This window comes from Sorex araneus, chromosome 7, assembly GCF_027595985.1.
Source record: "Sorex araneus isolate mSorAra2 chromosome 7, mSorAra2.pri, whole genome shotgun sequence".
Classification (NCBI taxonomy): Eukaryota; Metazoa; Chordata; class Mammalia; order Eulipotyphla; family Soricidae; genus Sorex; species Sorex araneus.
In genome coordinates this window covers 34,886,098-34,912,524 of record NC_073308.1, presented here as the reverse complement: position 1 = coordinate 34,912,524, position 26,427 = coordinate 34,886,098, and the positions used below count along the sequence as shown (strand labels likewise).

Below are 26,427 nucleotides of genomic sequence, written 5' to 3'. Positions count from 1 at the left end.
GCATGAGCCAGGAGTAACCCCTGTGCATCGCCGGGTATGACCCAAAAAGCAAAGAAAAGGAAGAAAAAAAAAAGAAAAAAGGGGGGTGGTGGTGCTGGGAGATTCTCAAAAGGCCTAGCGCTGCCTTTGCATGCGGGAGCCCCCACACTCATTTCCTGGCACTGCATGCTCCCTAAGAACTGCTGAGTGACCCCTGGACATTACGAGGTGCGGCCCAATATCCCTCCCAAAGTAAATAAGAAAAGATGGAAGAGAAGTGAAAGGCAGCGGCAGAGAGGAGGATGGAGGGTGCGTGGCGGGGCAGCTGAGCCCACGTGGCGGCGAGGCAGGCCAGCTCTCTGCAAGCATCCACAGAGCAGATTTGGACCAGTAGGTGGAAATCACCGAAGCCAGATTCTTGGCTCCATGGTAAGATCTTTCTAGTGATGAATGCTTTCCAGGAAAACAGGGGAGTGAGCCCTCTGTCGCTGGGAGCGTGCAAACACAGCACCCACCTTCCCGAGAGGCCACAGCCAGAGCGTCCCACTGAGACAGGGACCTTCCAGGGCTCCAGGAAGCCCCTCGGGCTCCACACGGTGCGGACTTTTCTCGGGCAGCAAGCGGGCCACTGTGTGTGGAGAGGCCGAGCAGCAGCAGGGTGCTAAGCTGCATGCACGCACCTTGAAAGATTCGGGGGCTCCGTGGAAAACGGGGCAGCCTGCACCTTCAGCCCTGGGTGGGAGGCCCTGGATTGTTCCTCATGGAGAGAACCTGTTCCTCTGGCTGCAGAGAAGGGGGTGGGGGGTAGCCTGAGAACGAGAATCTGGCTTGCACAGCCTAGGGTTGGGGACAGCTGGGCGTGGGGGAGGCATTTAGAGCCCCAGTAGAGGTTGGGGTGTGTAAATAAGAGGGAAGTGTGAGCAAACAGCCCAGCATTCCAGGGACTTTGGCCATTCAATGCAAGACTCGAAGGCGCCTGGGCTGGTGCCCCCCAGGCTGGCATACGCTTCCGGGGAGCACAGAGCTCTGGGCACTCATGCTCCATCTGTTGCTCCCCCAGAGGTTAGGAAGGGGCCCTCAGATCACCTCGCAGAGCCGGGTGGGCCTGTCAGAACAGTTCTCGATGTAGACAGGGGGCAGCCAATCAGGAAGGAGCGGGGCCCACTCTCCTCAGGGGTGACCTTGAGGGGGGGAGGCGGCCTTGGGTGGGGGACCCCATGCACAGTCCCCTGCTGGTCCCACCAGCCCTGTCCTTCTTTGGGGGTCTTTCTGCTCACCTCCGCCAGCAGTGCTGCTGATAGCAACCCCCCTTGAGCCTGGGGGACCCCAGCAGAGGCCTCAGGAAGGGCTATGGTGTGTGGGCACACTGGCGTGAGGGTCAGGGGTGCTGTCACCTGTCCCCTCTGGGAATCCTCTTGGGGCCTCCTTAGCCCATCCCAGGGAATCGGAAAAATTATTTCTTTTATTGAGGGGGTGGGTGGGAGTCCTCCAAAGCAGCGGTCAGGAGGTTTGGGAGATCCCACTGGCGATTCTTGGCCAACTGGGCCATTGGTTCAGCACGAGAGGTCAGTGTTGCTCAAGCCCCGCAGAGTTGGGCCAGGCCGGAAGTGCTGGGGTCCTCTGGGGGACCACAAGGATCAAACCCATGGTAGACATGTGCCCTAACCGTTGTGCTATCTCAGGCCCGAGACCATTATCTCCCCTGCTTCAGCCTCTCGACTTCCTCCCCGGCTCCATGTGACCAGTGCCTGCAAGGACTGCTGCCATGGCAACCAGGAAGGGCAGCTTGGTCCCAGGTTCGACCTGCCCCTGACCGTGGCCTCCCAAGTCCCTTTGCAGGGAGGTCTGAGGGGAAGCTAGAGGCAGGGGTTCTGGACGACTCCGCGGAGAGTGGAGGCCTGAGCCGTGTGGGTGGAGCATGCCTGCGGCGTTTCTGCAGCTGATCATTCGGTGCTCTGGAGGCCGCCCGGGACAGTGGGAGCACCCACCCACTCCCGTCTCTACAGGAGGACCTCTCCCCCCACTCTCCTCCCCCAACAAACAGACACAGAGTCCCAGAGGAAGTCTGGGACATAGGACCTGAAGTCCCAGACATAGGACCTCAGAGCTTCCTCTCCTGCCAGACCCAGGGCACGGGGGCACTCACCCTCAGTCTCCAAGTTTATAGTTGCGGGGTGGGGGGGGTGGGAGGAGGACTGGTTATCTGGCAGTTCCACAAGGGGAAGGAGCAGAGAGCTGGCTTGGACCATCTGGGCCCCAGCTGAATTCTGGGAAGGGGTGATCAGGTTTCAGCCGCACCCCCCTCTCAGAAAGGCTCTCAAGGGGGTGTGGGTTTGCCTCACACACACCCCTCAGAGAGGGAGATGGTAGCAGGAGGCAGAAGCCTCTGAGAGGAACAAGTACCCAGCGCCTGAGGGGTCAGGCAGTCCACCCTACTTCCCCCGTCCTGCCTGGACCCCACAAACTCCTCCTGGGCCCCAGAGACTCTGGCTCTTGACACCCCCCATCACATTCAGGGGAGAGGCTTTGCCTGATGGCCTCTGGCTCCCCCCCCCCAGCAACTGCCCCTCCCACTCCATCTGCTGCCCAGCACTGTCCTCCAGGGTCTCGGCATGCCCCTCCCTGGTCTCTGGCCCACAGACATCCCTCTCCACCTGCCAGTGCCTCGTGGGGCGCCAGGGAAAGTTGGTTCCTCAGTGGGGCGCCCCTTAGCCTGCTGCCCCTCCCCCTTCCTCCCATCCTCAGACCTCTGACCCTTCATTTCCCAAAATGCAACGTGTGTACCTGGGGGTGGGGGTGTCAGAGGGTGGGGGGGGTCTCCCTGCAGGCCTCTGGGTACAGAACCACCCCTAGCTCTGTGTCCTTGGAGAAGTGACCGCTGAGCAGGAGGACGGAGCCCAGCTTGGCTCTTCTCTCTCCTGCCTCCTGGTGGGGGCTTGGGGAGACACCCGCATGGTTTGAGGCCTCTGGTCAGGCTCTTCGAGGTTTGGGCTTGGGAAAAAGCAACCAAGACACTTCAAGCTCACTGGCCGGGCGGCAGGCAGGGCTGCGGATTCCCGGCGCAGGTCACCGCAATGGGTGAAGCCCCGACCTTGAAAAGACCCCTCTGCTCCTCCGGTCGCACCTCGGGGAGGTGGGGGGGGTCTCTGCTTGGTGCCATTCCCACCCACCCCCGACCTGCAGCTGCCCGCCTCCCGGGGCCATCCCTTGTCGCCCAGGTCGGGCCTTGGGGCCGTCCCCTCTTTGCCCTTGGCTAGTCTTCTAATGGCCCCAGCAAAGCCCAGCTGTGGCCTCCTACACGAGGTTTCAGATCCAACGCTCCAAACCCTCCCTTCAGATCCGGAGCCCGCTCCCCTGGCCCAGAGCGGGGGCCAGGGGTCGCGGTGGTGGTGGCAGTATGGGAGGAGTGGGGGGGTCCCGGGAAGCCTGAGACCAGCCTCAGTGCTCTGCATTCCCGGGGGACAGGAGTGCCGCGCGCCGGTCACACCGCAGCCGCGGCCCCGCCCAGGCCCCGCCCCTCGGCCCCGCCCCCGCACGCGCAGCGACACGCCCCTGCCACCCCCCGGCGGGCCCGGCCTCCCGCCCGCGGGTCCTGGCCACTGCGTCCCACGGGCGCGCGAGCACCCACATCTCAGCCCCCTCAACAAGTCCGCCGAGCCCCGGCGCCTCTCGCCCACCCCGGCCCCCGAGTCCCCGGCCGAGGCCGCGCTCCTCGCGGGGCTCCCATTCCCTCCCGGCCGGCGCGGAGACCCGTAGACCTGCGCCCCGGGCGCACACCCCGGCTGTGGCCCTCCCAGGCCCGCGCTCCCTCCGGGGAAGCGAGCGCAGTTGCGGGGCGCGCTCTGTTTTTTTTTTTTTTTTTTTTGCCTCGATTCTTCAGGCTCGGAGAACAATGAAGCGGCTCGCTCGGCGCTTCCTCCGCCCCAGCAAGCTTTGTTCCTCCCTTCCCGCCGCTCGGCTTCCATCAGCCAAAGGGCAAAGGCCCCCAGTCAGCCAGAGGCCCTGAGCGAAAGCCCAGACCTCTTCACCCGCCCCAAAAACCCTGGGGGGTGAGGGTTGGGGCCGAGCCGCCGCACCGAGGCCGAGGACGCGCGTCCAGATGCGCTCCGCTGGCTGGCTGCCCGCGGGCCCCCAGACGTGTCTCCTTCCCAGAACCCCCACACCCGGGATATCCGACTCGCTTCCCCACCCCCTTGGCCCCAACCACAGAGGAAGTGGGTCTGGGCTCTGCTCCGGGGCCAAGCAGCCCTCATCACATCTGCTCTCTCCACATCTGTCCTCTAGATCTGGGCGCTCCCCCCGCAGCCCTGCTGGACGCTCACTAGGGGAGCCCCAGATCTTGCCAGAATTCAAGGCTTTAAAATTCGAGGACGGGAACAGGGCTTTTACTCCTAGCTTGGAACACCCACCCCCATTGTCAGGCAGGACCCGCGGTGTCATCTTTTACAAGGGGCATTTCAGCCCGGCGCCTCTGCAGGAGGTCTGGCCTGGCACATCTGGGCACAACGGCTGCACCCCACCCCACCACACACACCTGCCCCAAACCTGGACAGCCCCTGGGGAGGAGAAAAACAGCAGGGCGCTGGCTGAGCTGGGCTCGCCCCAACAGCACCTTCCCGGCAGCAGCTAGAAGCAAAGCGGAGGGTAGGGCCCCGGGCAGGACTCACCCAGCATCTGGCTGAAAAGCAGCTGTTCCAGGTCTCCGAGCACGGTCACCACCAGCTCTGGGTCCACCTTGAGGAAGGCGCGCTCCTCCTGGCCTTTGGCGGCTGACGCGGGCGCGGAGCCCTTTTGCGCCTTGGCCTTGCTGGACAGCAGCTCGTCGTCCGACTTGCCGTCGTCGCTCACGGCCGCCTCGGGCGCCTTGCTGAGCGGCTTGACCTCGGCGTACGGGCCGCGCGGGATCCGGCTGGGCTTTCCCAGGCTGGGCGCGAGCGGGGCCAGCGGGGTCTTGGCGCCGCTGGCCGGGCTACCCTTAGCCTGGAAGAGCGAGTGCTCCGATTTGGACAGGGTCTTGGACATGAGCGGGGCCTCGCGGCCCTTGGCCCCCGCCTTGCCCAAGCCCTTGGGCGCCTTGGCCATATCGTCGCTCCACTCGGGCTCGTACAGCTGCATCTTCTTCTCAGAGTCGGTGAGGAACGAGAGGTTGGTGAGCGATTTCTGCTTGCGCAGGTTGGAGGCGGGCGGCCCGCCGGGCACCCGGCCGTCCACGCTGCCCGATTTGAAGACCTTCAGCTCGGCCGCGCTGGCTTTGGCCATGCCGCCGCCGCCGCCCGGCGCCTTGGCGCGTTTGGGCAGCATGCCTCTACCGTCCGCCGCCGCCGCCTTCCTGCCCGCTCCCCGGGGCTCGTCCGCGCCCTCGTCCGCGCCGCAGCCGCTCAGCTCCACCTCGGGCTGCGCGCTCTTGACGCTGCTGCCCAACATTCTGCCGGCGAGGAGCGCATGGACGATCCGCGCGTCTGCAGGCACTGGGAGCGGGGGGGGGGGGGGGGGGCGAGGGGCGGGAGCACAGGGGGGAGAAGGCGGGGGAGGAGGAGAGGAGGAGGAGGAGGAGGAGGAGAGAAAGGACGGAAGAAACCGAGGAAGAAGGGGAGAGGAAGGGGGAAGGAGCGAGAGGGGAAGGAGGGAGGCGCGTCGGGGAGCGCGCAGGGGAAAGAAACGCCGGGAAGGGAGTCGGGGAAGAGGAAAGAGCGAGGAAATCGAGGGGCGATGGGGCGGGGTCGGGGGAAGGGGGCGGGGCGGAGAGAGAAATGAAGATTTAAAATTCAATCCCAGGAAGAATGGGGAGCCCCGCCGCGCTCCGCGGTGCCCAGGCGCCCAGTCCTGGTCCCCCCGCGCTGTGCCCGTCTGGCCCGCGGGCGGCGCCCTGCCCGGCAGCGCCCTCGCGGCAGCCGCCCGCTGGAGCCGAGGCTGCAGGCTGCGGCTCCGAGCGGAGGCTGGAGGGGAGGGCAAGGCTGAGGAGCGATCGGGAGGAGGGGAGGAGTGTGCGCCAGGCGGGAGGAGGGGGAGAGCGTGTGTGCGTCTATTTCTGGCTCGGGAGGGGGGTGCCTTTGCCGCGGAGATCTGGGTGCGGAGGGGCAGGGGGTAGGGGGGAGATAAACGACCTCTCCGATTTTCCCCTCAAGTGCCACGGGGAGTCCGGGAGGGGCGGGTTCTGGGGATGGGGGGCACTGCGGAGTAGTGGGGGGGGGGGGTAGGAGACGTGGAAAGAGGTCTGTGGCCGGGATGCGGGTGCAGGTAAAAGGAACCGATAGAGGGCTGCTCAGAATGGAGAGAGGGCCTCGAGGTCCCCCGAGCCTGGCATGTGATGTGGGGTGGGGTGGGGTAGTCATATCCAGATTGCTGGTGACCCCACCTTCCACACACTCTACCCAGGAAACTCGGATCCCTGTTCGCTCTCCAGAGCCGGTGGAGTGGGTAGGGCAGGGTTCTGGCTCCAGATCTGGAGACTTTCGGGTTCTGGGTTGGATCTACCAGGAGGGCTGGCTACATGACCTTGTCAAAGTCATTGTCTCTGCCTGTTCTCTCAAAGCTGGCTGTTTGTGGAGTGAGAGTCTGAGGTCAAAGGGCTTGGGCAGCCCCCCACCCTTGTGTGCAGATTCTGCCCCCAAGCACAGAGTGCTGGCCAACCTGAGCACCACGGGGAGCTCCAAACTGCATTTACCCATTTGCCTTTCTCTTTCTGTCCCAGCCGGGGGCCCAGGGAAGAGAGATGGGGGTGCTGAGTAAGAGGGAGAGAGCGCCCTTTGTCAAGGCACCCTGAAGGCTCCTCCTCCCAGAGGGCCCTCCAGGCAGAGCCATGTTGAGCCCAAGCAAGAAGGTGAGGGACAGGACATGGGGAGACTTGAAAAGCAAAAGCAGAGAGGCCAGAGCTTGCCACGGGCCCCCACACCAGGGCATGTAAAACCCAAAGAATACAGCCCCAGTGGGCTCTGGGATCATCCAGCCCCAACCCCACCCTGAATCAGAAGAACCCTGTATCCAAATCTCACCCACTGTCCTCACACTAATCCTCTCTACCAACCTGGTGTAAACGCTTCCAGGTACACAGCCCCTGCCCTGCCCCGGGTCTCCCAGGACCCCACCCCGAGCAGATGCTGCAACCAGCCGGGAAATGGGCTCTCAGTGGCATCTCCAGATCTCTGCTCTCCAAAACCCGGGGCTGGATCCAGGTACCAGCCGTTCTGTGAGCACTGTGATCAGAGCTCTCTCGGGAGATCTTCCAGGTTCAAATGCACAGCCCAGGGCTGGAGCTCATAGAGGCCCCGGTTCATTTCCCAGCACTACACAGCTCCCTGAGCACCACCAGGTATGGCCCCAAGCAAACAAAAAGAGTACCCGTGCTTGGCAGGGCTTTGGAGATGCAGGGAGGGGTGGAGGAAGGAGTCTGCCTGCCAGCAAACATAAGCCAGAGGGTTGATTCCAAGACCTGAGCAATCACATACACTGGGAGTGTGTCTCTGCTCATTACCGGAATGGCCAGAGGGTGACTCTGAACGCTGGGGAATGGGGAGGCCAGTGGCCTCACCCACTGTTGTAAGCCTAGAGGCCAGCTACTTAGCAGGTGCTGGAAATGCAAGACTGCAGGCAGGAGACTGAGTGGAGGAGAAGAAGTTGCAGGCTCGCTGGAATAAGATGCAGAATCAATAGAGAAAGGCTCAATCCAAGGAAACAGGACACAGGAAGGGGCACGGGGCACCTGCACCCGGCCTGAGGGAAGGGAGGAAAGGTGTTGGGTGTGAAAGTTTCTCGGAAGCTCCGGGATCCGAAGGAACAACAGGGATTGACCTCAGGCTCATGGTCAGCACTTAAAAACTGTGGGGAATGTGGGTTTTGATTTCAGAGGCAGTGACAAGCACTCGGAATCTTGCTAGAGGAATGATGACCTACGAAGTATCAAGCAGGAAGTTGGTTCAGGTACAGTGACTTTCCAGAGGATGGGGCCAGTTACGGGACTGTCTCTCTCCGGGTTGATTTGAAAGATTCAAATTAATGCTCAGACATCAGAAAGAGGGACTGAACCCCATCCAGGGCACCGATTTCTGGGCAGCCACACCTGACCCCCCCCAAACATCAGACCCCTTATGATGAAATCTCAATCCCTTCCCAGTCCTCATCCTTCCTTAGAAATCATTCTCTGGGGGTCTGAATGATAGCAGGTAGGCATCCACCTTGCAGTGGACAAGCTAGGTTGGATCCCCAGCCTCTATAGTCCCCTAAAGCACTGCCAGCAGTGATTCCTGAGCACAGAGTCAGGAGTAAGCCCTGAGCATCACCAGTGTGGCTCAAAAGTTAAAAAAAAAAAAAAGTGAAAGAAAAAATTCTCTGTTTTGCATAAGACACGCCTCACGGAATCACAAGGGAACCTCACCTCTCCTAAAAATAGCAAGTTGAGAATCTGGGGCCAGTGCTCTCATTTGCCAGGTCACAGGACTTGTTCATCTCGATATTCTTATCCTGTATAAAAATCCATCTCCCTGCACTGACAGGAAGAAATTAACCAGATGCAACTGAGATAAAAAAAAAAAATATCACGATTTCCATCATGTTCCATTCTGCCCAGTACCAGGGCAAACTTGGCTGAGATCAGCCTCTCACCTGATGCCCGTATCTATGGGTATAAGCCCACCATCTTTAGCATGACCAGGACACTAGGCCACCATCCACCTGCATTTCCTAATCTCTGGGTGTCCCAGACCTGAGACCCTTGCTGGGCTTCAACTAGCCCTTCCCCTGTCGGCTCACTCCTCTAAGCTTTCCCTTGAAAGATCTCAAAGGCACCAAGTCCAATTTCTTTCCCTTCTTTCCATACACAGCTCTTGCAAGAGAAACAAATTGTGGAGAAGAGAGGTGCTAGTTCTCCCCACCCCACTGTAACCTCCAGGTTTGTGTGTCCTACGAGATGAAAAATACCTTCTGTGCCCATCTCCTGAGTTAATGCAGTGCAGAGTCTTCTGCCCTCTGCCCACTGGCCACTGCTCACCATCCCACTGCCACCTTTAAAGGGGCGCTTCTGTGCCCTATGTGCCGGGCTCTTTAAATAGCCATGTTGGTTGGCATCCTGGAACTTCCCGACGCTCCCTAATGCGACCTCTCCCTCTCTCTGGCTCTCTCTTTGATTCCTTTCACATCCCCTGAATTTCCCACCGTCCTCTGCTGCAGTGGGAGTGTTCTGCTGCCGTGGCAACGGCCATTCCTCCAGCCTCCAACGATGCTGCCAATGTGTCTCGAGTGACTCCTCACGAGAGACCTGCCCTGTCACACCACCCCCAGACCCAGCCCCGAGCCCTGCCCCAAGGCCCCCTCCAGACTGCACAGGACAGACAGGTGGGAAGAGACCCCGCAATCATGGAGGCACTGTGGGACGGGCAGAGGCCAGGAGGGGCAGAGGGTGGGAGCTGGTGATGCCAGGGACCCCTGAAAGGGAAACTGAGGTTCTGGATCCCCACCTTCCTCAATGCCCACCCTTCTCTTCTCTCCAAAGTCACTGGCAGTTTGGGGGGTGAGAGTGGGGTGAGGGACTTGGCCACATTTTTTTGAGTGAAGTTTTGCCACACCCAGTGGTGCTCAGGGCTTATTCCTGGCTCTGCACTCAGGGATCACTCCTGGCGGAGCTCTGGGAAACCAGATGGGATGTTGGGGATCGACCCTGAGCTGGCTGTGCACAAGCCAAGTAAGTGCTCTGATCACTGGAGTATCTCTCCAGTCCCAGCAGTCTGAGGAATGAAGACGCGAATGCTCAGCCAAGGGGAACCATGCTGTGTGGCTTTACGGCCCCGCATCTGAAAACAGGTGTCTATGGAGGTGCTGGGGGCGATGGCTGGGGGCTGTGTGAGGACTGTTGGGGGAGGAACAGCAAAAAAAAAGTATCCCCACATATGATCTTTTTTTTTGGGGGGGGCGATGCACAGGGGTTACTCCTGGCTCATGCACTCAGGAATTACTCCTGGCAGTGCTCAGGGGACCATATGGGGTGCTGGGATTCAAACCCGGGTTGGCTGCGTGCAAGGCAAACGCCCCACCTGCTATGTTATTGCTCCAGCCCCCCCACATATGATCTTGAAGGGTGACTGTGGGGGAAGAGGGATCTTGGGGGGCAGCAGTGGGCAGCAAAGTCCACATCTGGCTTTGCCAGAGGCTCTGAGCAGAGTAAGGGAGAAGAAGGGTCTACTGGGCTTCTCTGTCCATAGCCAGGACCTGCAGGGGCAAAAGCTAGGAAGGGGGGCACTCTGGGAGGTCTGGACAGTCTCTGACTCCACGTTCTACTGAACAAGCAAATCAACATGAGACAGACTCATGGGAGAAATATTTGACATTTAACAGGAGAATTCACAGTCACATAAACTCAGAGATTATTGGCATCCGTCTTTTCTCATCTTGCCACTGCTCTGGGAGGCCTGGAGGGCATGACGGGGACCAAAACTGACCCAAGTCCCCCCTCATGGAGCTGCCATTCTAATGGAGGAGGCGCAGACAATAATTAGGTAGAAATGTTAGTTGCTGAGGGCCAGAGAGATGGTACAGGAGTTAGGGAACTTGCCTCAGCTGGAGCGATCCCCAAATTGGATTGAAAGTACAGAGGGGAGGGCATTTGCCTTGCACACCTGACCCAGGTTCAATCCTCAGCATCCCATGTGGTCCTCTGAACACCAGGAATCAGGACTGGTTCCTGAGTGCAGATTCAGGAGTAACACCTGAGCATCACCAGGGCCAGGTGTGGCCCAAATCCCACTCCCACTCCCCCAAAAAGAAAATTACCTTTGCATGCAGCGAGCCCCGGTTTGATCCCCAGCACCACATGGTCCTGAGCTGAGTTGGGAGTAACCCCCAGTACTGAGAGATGCCAAGTGTGACCCAAAATGCACTCCCCAAACCGTCACCCCACATAAGAGTACTTGAATGCTAATTCTCCTATAGGCACCAAGGGTAAGGCACCTCCCCCACCCTTGTATATGACGCTGCCAACTTCAGTTTAAGTTCCTAGCATCACATCCTGTCTCTAGTGACTCCTGAGCACAGAATCAGAAGGAAGCCCTGGGCTCCCCTCATGTGACCCCCCACATTTAAAATAAATATAAGGGCCGGAGAGATAGTACAGTGGAGGGTAGGGTGTTTGCCTTGCACGCGGTCAACTCAGGTTCAATCCCCGGCATCCCACATGGTCCCCTGAGCACTGCCAGGAGTAATTCTCGAATGCAGAGTCAGGTCCCCTGAGCATCTCCAGGTGTGACCCTCCAAAAAAAAAACAATATATATATATATACACATACATACACATATATTTATATATGTAGTTATATATGTATTATATATATGAAATGTTAGTTACCAAGGAGTGCTAAGGAGGAAGGACAAAGGCCGGCGGCCATGACAGACAGACCTAGGAGGGATTTCTCAGCACAGCGGCAGGAGCCAGTTCTACAGGAAGAGGCTGCGGGTATCTGCAGGGATATTTGCAGGCTGAAGCAGAGCTCAAGGCCCTGGGGAAGAGATGCTGGCAGGATAGAATCCTGCAAAATCAGCTCGGCACAGAGGAAGGAAGGAAGGGTCGGCAGCAGGAAGGGCGCTCCAAGAGGTCATGAGTGCCGGCATGGGGAGGCCTTGCAGGACGTGACGAGGACCCCGGTCTCAGCTCCCGACAGAGCAGAAGGGCTCCCCCTGTCAGTAGGGTTCCCCCTGTCTGGGATGGCCCAGAAATGGTTCCCACAGTCTGGGCAGAGCTAACGGTGGGGTGGAGCTGGGCTGGGGGCAGGGGAGGGCTCTGGAAGTGGTAAGAAGGGGCAGACTCAGGGCTAAAGCGATAGCACAACGGGTAGGGCGTTTGCCTTGCACGCGGCCGACCTGGGTTTGATTCCCACCATCCCATATGGTCCCTCGAGCACCGCCAGGAGTAATTCCTGAGTGCAGAGTTAGGAGTAACCCTTGAGCATCACCGGGTGTGACCCAAAAGCCAAAAAAAAAAAAAAAAGAAGAAGGGGCAGACTCAGGGTGGACTTGGAGCCGTGAGAACATGCTCATGGCCCAGCTGTGGGTGCGGGGGAGAGAGAACCAGGAACACCCCGAGGAATGTGGCTTGGACAACTGTGAGGTTAAACAGCATCAGTCCGAAGGGGAGGGCTTCAGGATGGGCTGGCTCAGGAGCAAGATTCCAGCTTCTCCCGGCCCCTTCTCAGGCCAGATGGCCCTCCCTGGGGTGTCCTCCCTCCACATGGCTCCCTGCAGCTGCTGATCATTTCCTGGCCCCCGTGGCCAGCACACTGCGTCCCCTCATCTGTGTCTGCTGTCACACTCCACCTTTATGGGGCCACCTGATTAAACCTCTCCCCCTCGGAAGCCCGTTGCTGTTCCGTGCTCACAGCAGCACTCAGAAATAGTTGGTGGATGATGCTGGGTGAGCTAAGGGGGTGCGTGACTCCCACAGATGTGAGGGGAATTGTGGCTGCGGTGACCTCAGTGCCCCCTGGTGAGAGGCAGCATAGGGAGCGTGCAGGGAGGGAGCCGGGCTTCCGGGCCGGGCCCACCGAGGCCAGCGGACCCTCCCTTTGAGGAAGTGGCTGGAGCGGCCTGTCCTGCCCCCCACACTGCTCTGCCCGGGATAGGACATGTGGGCCCCACTCTGGGGACTTTAGTGGCTAAGCTGTCCTTGTGCCCGAGGCTCCTGGGTACATGTGACACTCCCAGTGGGAAACTGAGTCCCACCCTCTCTGCCATCTGCAGAAGAGGGGTGCAAATGGATGCAACAGGGAGTTCACACCTCCACAGCCTCCCCCGGGAGGCCCCCCCAGACAGATGCACTTCCTTCCTCCAGCTTACTCATCCTCTTCGCTTTGCGGGCGTGTTGGTGTTCCAGACCTTTCCGTGGCCTCTGCAGGACCCAGGCTCAGCCCGTCTGGCCCCAGGAGGTACTCCGAGCTCAGGGCTTGGGGCGCGTTCTTCTGGACCGAGGCCGAGACTTTGGGCCCAGAGAAGACTTGCTATTTGTCTGGCCGGGAACAGGCGGGATTGGGTGTTGTGGGCCTCATCAACATGCAGAAGAAAATGCAAAGGAATTCTAAAGTGGAGCCTCCTCAGAGCACCTGCATGACAGGGATGGAGCGGGGGACAGGGGGGCCTCGAGGAGGGAAGCAAGGCCCCTCTGTCCAGGGAAAACAGGCTGAGTCTGAGGCCCAGTGCCTGCAGCTGGAGGCTGATTCCCCGAGCCGACAGGAGCCCTGACCGGTCCCCGAGAGGCAGGCCAGCCGCCTGGGAGTGGGCACTGTGGTCAAAGGTCCCTGAGGGCCTGCTCCAGACCTGGGCGGTGAGGACAGGTGAGCCCCAAGGACTGGGCAGCGTCAAGAGCGGGACTCAGGCTAAGCCCCAAGAAAAAAGGTCCGGTGCAATGGAGGCCTGAGCAGGGCTGGGCTGCTGGTTCCAACAGCCAAAGACCACCCCACGTGTCCCAACACAGACTCTAGAACCAGCTAGAACTGGGCCCAGACACGAGTAATCTTCCTGTGAGCCAGACCCGCTGTGGGGGCCCTGGAAGGAGTGGGGCAGAATCCCAGCATTTCTCCTTCCTCATCTGAAGAAGGTGCTCCTTGTACAGTGCTCGTTGGGAAGCCATAACCTCCTGACTCTCCCTGTGGTGTCTATGTCTCTGACTTGGGGACCTGAACAGTGAGTTGGGGAAGGGCTTTGCCCACCTCTAAGGTAGCCCTCCCTGCCTTGCTACACCCTGGCCTTCACCTGAATGCCTGCTCTCAACCAAATTCAAGTTGGATTCACCTTTCTGGCCTCCGCTGCTTTATCACCTCCCCTAGGAAGCCTGCTTTGACTGACTACCCCACACTGATCTTTACCTTTCCCACCTCTTGATTGTGCACGAAGTAACAGTTATTTGTGTCCTGTAAGTTAACCTGGAAAGGCCCTGACACACTCATGTCTGTGACATCCCACCCCGATGCCTAATCCGACACTCTAACCCCCAGTAAGATGGTATTTGGAGACAGAACACGGGAGAGGCGATTAGGTCACCAGTGATGGCATTAACACCCTAAAAATTCTGACACTGGAAACACACCCCAGGCCGTGTGAGGCACAGAAAAGACCGTGGTCTGCAGACCAGGACGGGTCAGGCCCCAGGAGCCAAACAGGCTGGCGGCCGTCTTGCTTGGTCTCCCCAGAATGTGAGAGGTCACTTTCTGAATTTTGCTTGTTTTCCCTTTGAGGGGCTGGTGTCAGGGCCTCACCCGGCAGTACTTGGAGACTCTTCTTAACTCTGTGTTTGGAGTTGGAGGGGGGGGGTTCACACTCATTAGTATTGGGGTGACCATGCAGTGCCAGGGGTCATACCAGCACCGCTGAGTCCCAGGAGAGCACCTCTTATCCCGGTGCTGTCTCTGGCTGCCTTAGTTGCCAACATAGCCTGGTGGATGGGATTTCTGTCTCAGAGTCGGAAGTGACTGAGACACCACTGTCCCACTGGGAATCATCTTAGGGGCTCCATGCTGCTCACAGGACTGAATGCTCGTGGATGCTGAGGGCTGTGTCCCCAGATCCTCAGCGCCCACTGCTGCCAGGGGCCAGAGCATCATTTCATGAAGCCCTGTGAAGAGTGGACACGCCGCGTCCACGGGGTGATTGTGTATCCTTGGGCAGCGTGGACAAAGCTGAGTCCAAACTGGCCTGTGCGGGGTCTGGAGCGATAGTTCAGCGGGAGAGTGTTTGCCTTACAAGTGGCTGACCCTGGTTCCATCCCCGGCATCCCATATGGTCCCCAGAGCACTGCCAGGAGTGAGTCCTGAGTGCAGAGCCAGGAGCAACCCCTGGGTATCGCTGGGTGAGGCCTGAAAGTTAAAACAAACAAACAAACAAACAAAACCCAATACCCCCCCCCAAAAAAAAACACAACAAAGAAAGAGGTCTTTGTAAACAGAGCCTGGATGAATCACATACCTCCCCTCAAAGTTCATCCAACACTGCCTCTGGTTTATGGCAGAACTAACCCCTCATTATAAAGCCCATTTATGGGGCTGGAGAGATAGCACAGCGGGTAGGGCGTTTGCCTTGCACGCGGCCGACCCAGGTTCAAATCCCAGCATCCCTTATGGCCCCCTGAGCACGGCCAGGGGTAATTCCTGAGTGAAGAGCCAGGAGTAACCCCTGTGCATTGCCAGGTGTGACCCAAAAAGCAAAAAAAAAAAAAAAAAAAAAAAGCCCATTTACCTGCCTGTGGGTCCAGAAGAACAGAAAACAAATGGGGCCTAAACCCCATCACCCCTGTGATGAGACACCCCCCAACCCAACATTCACAGACCCGACTCAGCCAGTCCACAGCCAACCGCCAACATTGGGTTCTCTGTGGGTCTACGAAGACTTACTGGGACGTTCACTAGGTTCTGAGAGAGGGTGGGGTGCCCCGAAAGTTCGAGGCGACTGTGAGAGCCAAGAGAAGGCGTGGTCACCCAGCTGAAGGGGGCCAGCTGCCCTTCCCCGCCCGGGCACCTCTGCGCTCTATTCGTGCGTCGGTTTCTAAATGAGGCGTGACGCTGAGCAGGAAAGCCACGGATTCCTATCTCCATGAATTTTAATAGAATAATCACTGGCAATTTCTTGGCATGCGAAAACGACGCCGCAAATGGTAGGAACGGGAACATTCGTTGGTGGGAGGGCGGGCTGTGTGCCAGGGAGACCACCTGCCAGGGCACAGCTCGGTGTGGGCTCCTTCCGGCCCCCAGGGAAAGCTCGAGTTTTGGGCAGGAAGAGGCCCTGAGCACTGGGGGGCATGCCCTGGCCCTGTGTCCATCTCAGCCGTATCCACCTCTCCGTGGGCTGCAGGGGCGGAGTCCTGCCCTGAGCGCCCAGCCTGCCCGGCCCCCTCAGATGCTCCCCGCCAGCCCCTCTGGGGGTGGGATGGTTTTCCAGAAAGAGCAGCAAGTGTGCCTGGCTTGGACGGCCTTCCCCATCCTTTCCCTTGTTGACTATCCCTCTGCATGACCCTTTTTGTTTGTTTTTGCTTTTTGGGTCACACCCAGCGATGCATAGGGGTTACTCCTGGCTCTGCACTCAGGAATTACTCCTGGCGGTGCTCAGGGGACCATATGGGATGCTGGGGATCGAACCCGGGTCGGCCGCGTGCAAGGCAAATGCCCTACCGGCTGTGCTATGGCTCCAGCCCCTGCATGACCCTTTAATGCTCTTCTGGTCCCCTGATGCTCAGGGCTCCCTGTCCAGGGCCACCGGAAGACCTGTGGGGTCCCTTCTGCGTCCTTAGGGGTGAGATGATGACCATTTCCGTGGGTGGTTCTCAGCCTGAGTCTTCCTGGCCACTGTGCCTGCACGCTCTTGGGCCCCGCCCAGGGCACCCTTATTGGGGGAAGGGGCAATGTCTCAGTGGGGGACCCTAATCTTCTCATATGGGGGTGTGAGGCTGCCCTGCCTTGTGGTTCACAGCCTTGTGGTTCATGGCCAGCCCCTTCCTGGTGTGGAGGGCACAGGACAGAGGACTAAAGCCTTGCCCTTGGCCGGCAGGCAGACCCCACTGCAGGGTTACAGCTGTTAACCGCAGCTCCCCATGTGTGGGAGGCAATAGATCCTCTTCCTTCTTTCCTTCCTCCCCCCCTTCCTGCCTGCCTGGCACTCAGGGTGCACGGGGCAGCCCAGGGGAGGGATCCTGGGGAACAGGTCCATGGACTCCCCCAACCCTGTGGGCACCCCCTGACCATGGCCTGCATCCCTCCTCATCCCTCACCTCGTTGGCCCACCACCCTGATCGCAGGCACTGTGCAACGGGATGACTTCATGGCAAGAAGGGGGAAGGTCTGAACTACGACAAATAAGGTAGAGCTGGGTAAGAGATCTTAACAGGGGCTCAAGGACTCGTCCTGCATGCGGCCAGCCCTGGTCTGGTCCCTGGCACCATCTACCATCCCCCAGGCAGGGCCAGGAGTGATCCTTGAGCACAGAACCAGGAGTAAATCCTAAACATTGCCGGGTGTGGCCCCCAAACCAAAACAACAACAAAATAAAAAAAGCGAAACAAAAAAAAAAAAGGCAGATCAGCCCTCATCATACCCAAACGGACCTGAAAACACCCCCAACAGTAGCCGTCTGGGCTGGCTGATGTCGGGGCATGACACGCTCCTCCCCAGGGGCCCAAATGCTCTTTTCACATAGAGGGGGGATGGGGGGATAAGCTGGGCACCTCCCTCTGGGCAGCAGTCCCCATGGCTGCCTGTCCACGCCCACAGGCCTGTTAGCTCGGTGGGCCTTTTGGGGACCCACTGGAAGCCTGAGGGGAGACAGCACAGAGGCCTCCTCAGCCAGAAGCCCTGGCGGCAGCTCCGTCCCTACCCAAGCATGGGGGTTTGGCACCAGACAAACACCCACAGTTAAGCGGGTTTTTTGGTTTGTTTATTTGGATATTTTTTGTTTCGCTTTATTTTTAGTTTGGGGACCACACCCAGTGATGCTCAGGCTGGCTCTCCACTCAGGAATCACTGGCGGTGCTCGGGGACCATATGGGATGCCAGGGATCAAACCCCGATTGGATAGCGCAGGGCAAGTGCCCTCCCCGCTGTCCTATCGCTCCAGCCCTGGTTTGTCGTTTGTGCATGAGGCTAAGGGAAAGAATGAGTCGGTGTGGCCCTGGGTGACACTCAAGACGGGGGCTGAAGGGCAGGATGTAAAACAGGTGGGGGCTGGAGCCACAGGACAGCGGGCAGGGCACTTGCCTTGCGTGAGGCTGACTCGGGTTTGATCCCTGGCACCCCATATGGTTCTGGAGTTTGCCAGGAGTAATTCCTGAGCACAGAGCCAGGAGTAAGCCCTGAGCACTGCCACATAGGGAAAAAAAAAGTGAAACATGTTTTAGGGGTCCCCTCACTTGTCTGCTTTCTTCAGGCTCAGGAGTGAATAAGCTCCCCAAGAATGAGACCTGGCATTCCCACTGTCTTCCCAATCCAGCCTACCCCAGAGGTCATCCTGTCATGGGTCTGCACGGAGCCCCCAGCAGCTGTGAGGGCCGAGAGAGGCAGCCTAAGGTGGATGCCAGGAGCCTGCGTGAAGAGCTGGGGATCTCCCACCACCACCAGAAAACCCACCAGCATATCCTCGCAAGTGACAGACCCCCTCCTGTGGCCCATCCACCCTGGGCTCTGTCTGGCCAATGAGGGTGGTCCCCTATGGGGCCGCCGGGATTCCCCGAGGGTCTGCCATGGCCGCACAAAGGGCAATCCTCACCCACTCCCAGCTGATGACCCGGGCAGGCGGTGATCATTAGGCATCACCGATGCGGCTCGCACATAAGGAAGCCGTTACCCTAACAAGACTGAATGTAAAAATAGCCGTCCACATAGTTTCCTGGTTACCGCACTCATCCAGGGAGCTCTGCTTTCCCTTGTCCCCATGCCGCGTGTATACTTAGCCTGGGAGGGAACGTGCCTGTGACCCCGCAACCGCCCAGCTCACAGAGGTGGGGAGGGACACCCAGCTGCCAGCCCAGCAGGGTACAAAGAGGGCAGCCTGGGGGTGCGGGCAGAGGTGGTGCACATGCCACAGAGGGGTCAGCTGTGTGCCGAGCCCTGCGGTTACCCCTGGGAGGAGGGCACTGAGGCACCGTGAGGCCAGACCAGACCTCTGGACCAGCTCAGGCCACACCAAGGAAGTGCCTTCCTTCCCCGGGGGGCAAGCTGCACTTGAGATGGGCCTGGGGCAGGGATCAAAGATCTCCCATAGGTGGGAATTTTGAAAATCAACAGAAAATCAACAGCATCCCTCTGCCCTGCTAAGCATGCAGAATCTGACCCAAATAGGACCTGGCCTATGGTCCACAGGTGTTTCTCATTCACTCATGCATTCACACATTCATTCATTCACACTTTCGCTCATTCATTCACTCATTCATTCACTCACTCATTCACACAGTCATTCATTGGTTCACTCTATTCACCCACTTACTCAGAGTGACCCCTGAGCAGGTGCAGGCCCTCAGACAGGCGGGTGCCAGGCATGGAGGAACAGCGCGGTGTGCAAGTTTTAGGGGGCTTCTGAGTATTTCTCGATGTCTGGTTCCTGAACTCTGCTCCAGCCCCTGGGACACCAGGATGCCACAGAGAGGTGACACGTGTGGGAGTGGCTGCTTACCACACTGCCGGGCCCTTAGCCAGATGGCTCTGGATGGCTTCCCTGGCTCCCAGCACCTCCCATGAGGCTTGGCCCAGAACCAAGGGCTTGTCCTGGCCCTTGGCTCTCAGCATCCCAGCTTGGCGCCTTTTTGTCGTGGCGTCTGCAACATTCACTTTGGCCAGGCATGGCAGCCCCGGCCACTTTCCTAGTGCATTGGACAGCCCGGCCCTGGGCTGAATCAGACACTCCAAGAATCCCCAGATGAGGTCTCCGTGTAGGGACAGGCCTACCTGACTCCTGAGTGGGCAGGGAGGAGTGTTCAGGTCTGTGACCCCTGCCCCGTGAGGAAGCCCTTCCTAGGGACACTCACCCATGCACAAGCGCTCGTCAGGCCCGTCAGGGGGTCCAGAGCGGCCCTCAAAGGCGCCGCTCCTCTGAGGCCGGGGTCCAGGCTCCTGGTCAGTCTGCGATCTGTAGGAGAGAGAAGGGCCGACCGGTCATTCATGGCAGCGTCAGGCTGCCCTCGAGCTGGCCTCCCTCTGCTGTACCCTGTGTCCTCCCGACAAAGTGGATTCTGGACACAGTGGGCGGGGAGGGGGCTAGGAGGAAAGACCCTGGTGGGGGGCTAGGAGGAGAGCCTCAGAGGTGGGCTCTCCCTTTGGTGTTTCTCTAAAATGATGAACAGCATCTCCCTAACACCCACCCTGGTCTCCCCGTCCTCCCCCTTTCCCTCTCTGGTAACCCAGTTTGATGCCAACATCCATGAATTTATTTTTATTTCATCACTTTAATCTTCTCATATCACACACAGGTGGTCTCGTGCAGTACTTCTCTTTCTCCTTCTGATTTTCTTTGCTCCCGACAAGCCCTTTGAGTTCCTTTCACTTTGTTGCCAAGGGTAATATATTTCATCTCTCTTTATGGGGGGCTATGTGAGCTCAGGAATGACTACTAGAAGTGCCCTTCTACAGCGAAGCTGGAGCTCAACCCAGGAGTGACCTCCTACAAAGGCAAGGCCTGACACCCTATACTGTCGCTCCAACATTCCCTCCCTCCCTCTCTGTCTCTCTCTGTCTCTCTCTCTCTCTCTCTGTCTCTCTCTGTCTTTCTGTCTCTCTCTCTCTTTACAGCTTAATAGTAGTCCATTGTCCGTGGCTCCAGCCGGAGGTGAGCACAGCATCCATCTCCATCTCTGAGCTGCTGTAAATGCTGCAGCAGCATTTAATGCACCCTCAGGCACAGGGCTCCGACAGGGAGGTGAGGGGAGAGGCAGCTCCCAGTCAATCCAGGCTGCAGGTCCTTTGTCCTGCATGGGCCCTGCCGCAGGCACACACGAGGAAAACTCCAGCCCGGCTGAGTCACCGGATCCACAGCCAGGCTTGGGGGTGGGAGGCATGTGGCCTCCTGGCGCTCATGGTGGGGGTGGGAGGGCATGTAGCCTCCTAGGACTCACGGCTTGGGGGTGCACATGGACTCCTGGGATTCGCAGTCCAGGGGGGCCACGAAGCCTCCTGAGGCTCATGTTCCAGGCAGCCAGCAGCTAGGAGAGCAGGAGGGGCACCTCTGGGTCACAGCGACTCCCAGAGGGGACACATCCAGGCCAGGCCACTTGTGGTGGCAGGAAGGAAGGGTGAGGCCTCTGGGCAGCAGCTCCCAAGTGCACACAGACCTCAAGCACAACCCCAAGCTTACAATCCTCGCAGGAACAAAGGCTGTGGGAGCCTTTATTACAGGCAATTACCCGGGGCCCTCAGAGCGGCCCGCCCACCACCCGCCACTGTCTCCAGCTAAATGGGCGCTTTGGCAGCTCGGCAGGGGGAGGGGAGGGTACAGGGGGGGATAGGGTACAGGAGGGGGGCTGGGCTAGGAGACCTGTGAATCTCCAGCCTCCTGATCTCTCTCTCTCTCTCTCTCTCTCTCTCTCTCTCTCTCTCTCTCTCTCTCTCTCTCTCTCTCTCTCTCTCTCTCTCTCTCTCTCTCTCTCTCTTTCTCTCTCTGTCTCTGTCTCTCTCTGTCTCCCTCTCTCCAGTTTTTCTCATATTTTCATCCATGCAGATGGGCCGGACTCTGCGATCGTGACTGGCTCCCTCTGCACACGCCTCCTGTCCTCTCTGGGTCTTGCTTCATCAGGGGTTGGCAGGTGAGCCCAATGCCTGGCCAGTCTGACAGGTCAGGGCTGGGGGTGCTCACTGCCCAGCTCCTCCTCTGAGGCAGTGCTGAACTATGTCCGCAGACCCTGAGCTGGGTGCAGGGCATAAGGCAGGTGGGGAAGTCTCCAGAGACGGCAGGCGACCCAGGCGACCCAGGCGATCCCGTCTTGCCCAGGGCTTGGTATGTGGGTGGTGGTGTCAAGTGGGGCGGTATGGTTTTTATTTTTTAGAAAAATTAGTCTAGAGGTGGGGTTTTGTTTGTTTTATGTTTGGGGGCCACACCCAATGATGCTCAGGACCTACTCCTGGCTCTGAGCTCGGGATCACTCCTGGATGGCTCAAGGGACCCTCTGGGGTACCAGGGATCGAGTCCGGCTTGACCATGTACAAGGCAAGAGCCTTCCCCGCTAGACCATCGCTTGTGCCCGGAGCTGGTTTTAAAGGGTGTGACACGCTGAGGAGGTACCAGGGCTGGTGCCAGGAGGGGAAACGGCGTTGGGTCGGGCTGTTTCCTGGAATGAGCCCTGGCATAAGCCGGTGGCCAGTATCAGAAATAGGAGCTGAGGCTACTGGGCATGCCATGTGCACAGCCTCTCCCTACGATGCCAGGGCAAACAGGCAGGCCCCGGCGTGGGGGGGCTGGGCACTCAGACCCCACAAACACTGAGGAAGGCGGCCTTCATCTCTCGGGGCTCAGCTTCTCTAAGTCCACTTGCCCCCGCCCAAGACAACACAGCTCCGTCCAGAGACCCCAGAGCAAGTGGAAGGCCAGCCCCTGCTCCAGGCATCCCCGGGGACACGAGAGCATGCAGGCGTCGGGGAGGCATGTCCAGGGGAGCAGATGAAGGACACCCCAATTCTGGGGAGGGGGAAAGCATCTAAAGGAAAGGACCTAGTGAGCAGAGTGTGGGACAGGGCCACTGTGGAAAAGGACCCACCAGCCCGTGAAGACAGATGCCCGCGGCGGCCAAAGGATCGGGGTGGACGCAGCTCCGCTCCTGCCCTCAGCTCGAGCTTCTTCACAGAAAGCCCAGGTGCCCGGGTGGCGGCACAGATTTCCAGGAAAACAGGGGGGCTGGGGCTTCTGGGGAGCAGATGGCACTTGCCGGCGAGTGCTCGGGAGAGGGTGGTGCGGCCCGGCCCTTGGCAGAGCTGCCCGAGGCAGCAGTGCCAGCCTCGCAGGTGTGCTGGGACAGCGCCTGCCTGCCTGCAGCACCGAGGGTGTCCCTGCCCAAACCATCATCCCACCTGTACCCCCATCCAGGGCTTGAGAGGAGCTGGGCCGCCACGTTTCTATTTCTGTCTAAAAGGCAAGTCCGCAAGCCTGTGGCTGAGGAAAGGGAACTTGGTCTTGCTAAAGTTGCATCACAACACTCCAAAGAACTTCTGACTTATCTGGAAAATGTCAGGTTCCAAATCTGCCGGGACTGGGGCCAGAGAGAGCCCAGGGGTTAAGTCCCTTGCCCGGCACCGGGCTGGCCTTGGTTGGGTCCCCAGCACCACACAGGTTCCCTGAGCACCGCCAGGAGTGACCCTGAGCACAATGCCGAGAAAGCCCTGACCACTGCCAAGTGTGGCCTAAAAACACCCCCGCCCCCACCCCCACGACAACCAAGGTCTGCTAGGGAACTTGTACGTGGGTCATCAAACCGTCCACGACTTGACGATTGGACACAGCCCTTAAAATGGTGGAAACCAGGTGGGAGAAGGTCCTGGTTCCTGAAGACCATGTTACTCCCTGAGGCCCTTCCAAGCAGGGGGTCGGACACTTCTGGGTGACCTGTCAGCCTGAGAAAGGAAGGAGATGGCCCCCAGGGAGAGAAGGGAGGTGCCCTTGGAGAGGGGGGTGTGCCTCTCACTGGACAGGGCAGAGACTTGGAAGCACTCGAACCTCCTTGCAAGGGCAATTGGCTGGTTTTCCTGCCCCGCATGCAAACTCATCGCCCCCCACCCCCCCTGCCTGGGTGGGTTGCCCCCCTACCGGGAGTTCTCCTGAGCCCACCCTCTGTCTCAGTCTTCCCACGGCCTTAGGCCGTGTCATGTAAATCTCATTCATGCCTCAGGGTCATGCTGTCCACTGGGGCAGGCCCTGGACCCTCTTGCTCTGAGCCTCCTTTCCCACAGCTAACGGCTTCAGCCCCTTCATTCTTTTTTTTTCCTTTTTTCTTTTTTCTTTTTCTTTTTGGGTCACACCTTGCGATGCTCTGCACTTACTCCTGGCTCTGCAGTCAGGAATTACTCCTGGCGGTGCTATGGGAATCCTATGGGATGCTGGGGATTGAACCCCGGTCAGCTGCATGCAAGGCAAATACCTTCCCTGCTGTGCTATCGCTCCAGCCCCCAAATCCCTTCATTCTTAGAACTCCAACAAATCTTTCTCTGAATATGTTTCATGCACCAATGTCCTTTTGAAGACGAGGAGGGTTAGTAGGGGATGTAAGACTCTAACCTGCACCTGAATAGTGCCCAGAAAGCAGGACTGGCCAGTGCCCAGAGCTCTGCCACCATGGCAGGCAGCCCCTGTCGGCTTCCGGCACAGTCAGGCTCCCAGAAGTCCGCCCCCCACCACTCCCCAGATGCCCTGACGCCTCAGAGGCCCCCAGAGTCTAGGGATTAATCGATACTCAAGCTTTTCTACACCCCCAAACTAATTGAGAGCTTCTCCTCGACTTAGCAGAAACAAAAGGGTGCCAGGAAGTGAGGTTGGCGGGGAAGCCAGGGGGCATTCAATACACAATGGAGCATTTCTAAATCATCTACTACTTTCCTGACATTTTAGAGATTTTTTTGCTTGGGCGGGGCAGGGGAGGAGGGTTAAGAGTTTTGTTCTTTCTTTTTAAAAACTTTTTGTTTGCGGGAAGGCCACACCAGGTGATGTTCAGGGCTTACTCCTGGCTCTGCACTCAGGAATTTCTCCTGGGGGTGCTCGGGAACCCTATGGGCTGCAGGAGATTGAACTCAGGTTGGCTGCGTGTAAGGCAAGCGCCCTTCCAGCTGCTGGGCCACGCCTGGCCGTGCTGGGGCATTTATCCTGGCTACTCAGGGGACCATATGGTGCTGGTTGAAACTTGGGGCTCCGGCATGGAAAACCTAAGCTCCAGCCTGCTGAGCTACCTCTAGCCTGAAACAGAGATAGGAGGGTACTTACCTAAGAGTGTCTGTGGCGGGGCCCCCGTGTTGGGATCCAGTCCCCTCTTCATGTTCCCAGTCCCATATCGGCACTGGGAGGCCCCAGTTCTGTAGTGTTCCAGCCTCACCCTCAATACTATTGCTCTAGCCCCCGGCCCCCCTAACTTTTTTTTTTTTTTTTGGTGTGGGACATACCCAGCTCTACTGAGGGCTTACTCCAAGCTCTGAGCTTAGGACTCACTCCTGGAAGTGCTCAGGGGACCATTGGGGGTGCAGGGGATCAAACTCAGGTTGGCCAGATGCAAGGCAAGTGCCCAACCTCCTGCACTACTTCTCAGGCACCCCCTCCCCCCAAACTTCTATATTCTGGGGTCCTTCCCCAGCCTCCCACCCTTAAGTCGTCTCTCACCTCCTTGGTCCCTGGGTCCCAGCTCATGGTTCCCGCCCCCAGCCTCCCCTTCCCACCTGCCCCCCAGCTCACCTGTACTGGAAGGGGGCCACGGTAGCCGTGACAGGTTGGCTCTGTGGGTGGGCAGAGAAGAAGCTGATGGCCCCGGGGGTGGGAGAAGGGCGCTTGCTCTGCCCTGGGCTGCAGATCACGGAGGAGGCCTCCAAGGCCGCCCCATCGTCAGGGTCCAAAGCCCTGGGAAGCCCCGAGCTCCTGGGGATGCCGTCTCTCTCCTCCTTCCCTGCGCAGCTAAGAGGCTTTCGACCTTCAGGAGTAGCTGCTACAACGTGATCTTCTCCCCGAAGCCGCGTCCGGGACGGACTCCTGCCCCGGGTCTGGCGCGTGGGGAGGCCATCCTGGGCCACCTTCTTCTTCCCGTGGGTGCCCTGGGTGTCCCCGACTCTTCTGGGCCCGGCCCGGCTGGAGAGGGCAGCTTTCGGGGCTGTTCTGGGGCTGCTCCATGGGGAGCTGGAGACGCTTTCACCAGCGTCGCCCCCAGCAGGCTTGGGGGAGCCTCTCCCCCAGGCAGCCTTGGGAGAGGAGCTCCTGGGAGGCCCCCCGGGCTTGCCCAGTCTGGGGGAGGCCGCTCGCTGGGGGCTCAGGGCCAGGCCAGCCTGGCGTGGCCGCAGCTGTGGCGAGGTGCCCGGGGTGGGGATCCTGGTCTGGGAAGCGGCCCGAGGCACGGGGATGGAGGAAGCATAGTGGGGGCGGCTGGCGGGGTTCACGCTGGCCATCCTGGTGCTGGTCAGCCCGGCCGGCGGCGGGCTCTACTGTCCTGTGGAGAGAGGAGAAAGAAGCCATGAGGTGCTACTCTTCCAGTCCTGTATGCACCCCGGAACTCCTGTGCTTTTCCCAGCCCCTGCTCTGAAATGCAACATGTCCGAGAGAAAGGCTCTGAGATTCTGAATGTGCGGCTCAAATGGGATCTTATGAACTCGCCTTCATTCCCTTCCCATCCCCGGATGGGTACACACTCCACACACAGTGCTCCCTCTAGGAGCTCCTGGCACCCTGCTTCTAGAATGTTCTGCCGGTGGTACGCCAGCTCCCCTGGGCCTTTTCTTTGCACTCGCCCTTTACTTACTTTATAACCTGGCACCCTCCAGTCCCCAGGATACCAACCAGCAAAGAACAGTCCTGCCGGTCCCACTGGAGCCGATGGTGGGGCCGCAGGTGACCAACCCCTCCAAACCCCAAGCTCATAACCCGCCCCAGGCTCCTGCCTCGTGTCATCCACTGCCCTCCTCATTCATGCCATCGTTCCTGGTCATTCCCTGCCACCCTGAGCCCTTCGTCACTGCCGTCTTCATTTTTAGTCCATTCCCTGCCCACCTTCTGGATTCAGAGACAACTGCCCAGTTAGACCAGGGCACGTCTGTGCCCCGCCCCTACCCCCAGCAGTCACCCTTTCTCTCCCACACCCCTTCCATCCACTACCTTAGCCATTAATTACTCCTGCTCCAGCATCTTCGTCCTCCCCTTCTCACTGTGTTAATTAGTAAATTAATGGGTCTATTAATCACCTTCATTTCAAAGGGAGTTTGAAGCCATTTACAAAGACACAAGCAATCCATTCAAGAATGGGTTAGAGTTTGTGTAGAAAATGAAAGTGTACAG

General features: G+C 59.0%; 1 protein-coding gene across 4 annotated transcripts in view; it reads right to left on the bottom strand.

Annotated features, from left to right (window-relative positions):
* NAV1 (neuron navigator 1) overlaps positions 1–25,159 on the bottom strand; it is a 162,173-nt gene extending 137,014 nt beyond the window's left edge. For 2 of the 4 annotated variants that reach the window (XM_055144194.1, XM_055144196.1), the window contains exons 1-3: positions 24,844–25,159; positions 19,454–19,554; positions 4,647–5,447 (exon numbers count right to left, since the gene is read on the bottom strand). In XM_055144194.1, coding sequence (XP_055000169.1) covers positions 4,647–5,447; positions 19,454–19,457 — 805 coding nt within the window. In that variant the 5' untranslated portion in view covers positions 19,458–19,554; positions 24,844–25,159. The remainder of the gene's footprint in view (positions 1–4,646; positions 5,448–19,453; positions 19,555–24,843) is intronic. The other 2 variants (XM_055144193.1, XM_055144195.1) reach the window with 1 other exon arrangement.
* Between the last annotated feature and the right edge of the window lie 1,268 nt (positions 25,160–26,427).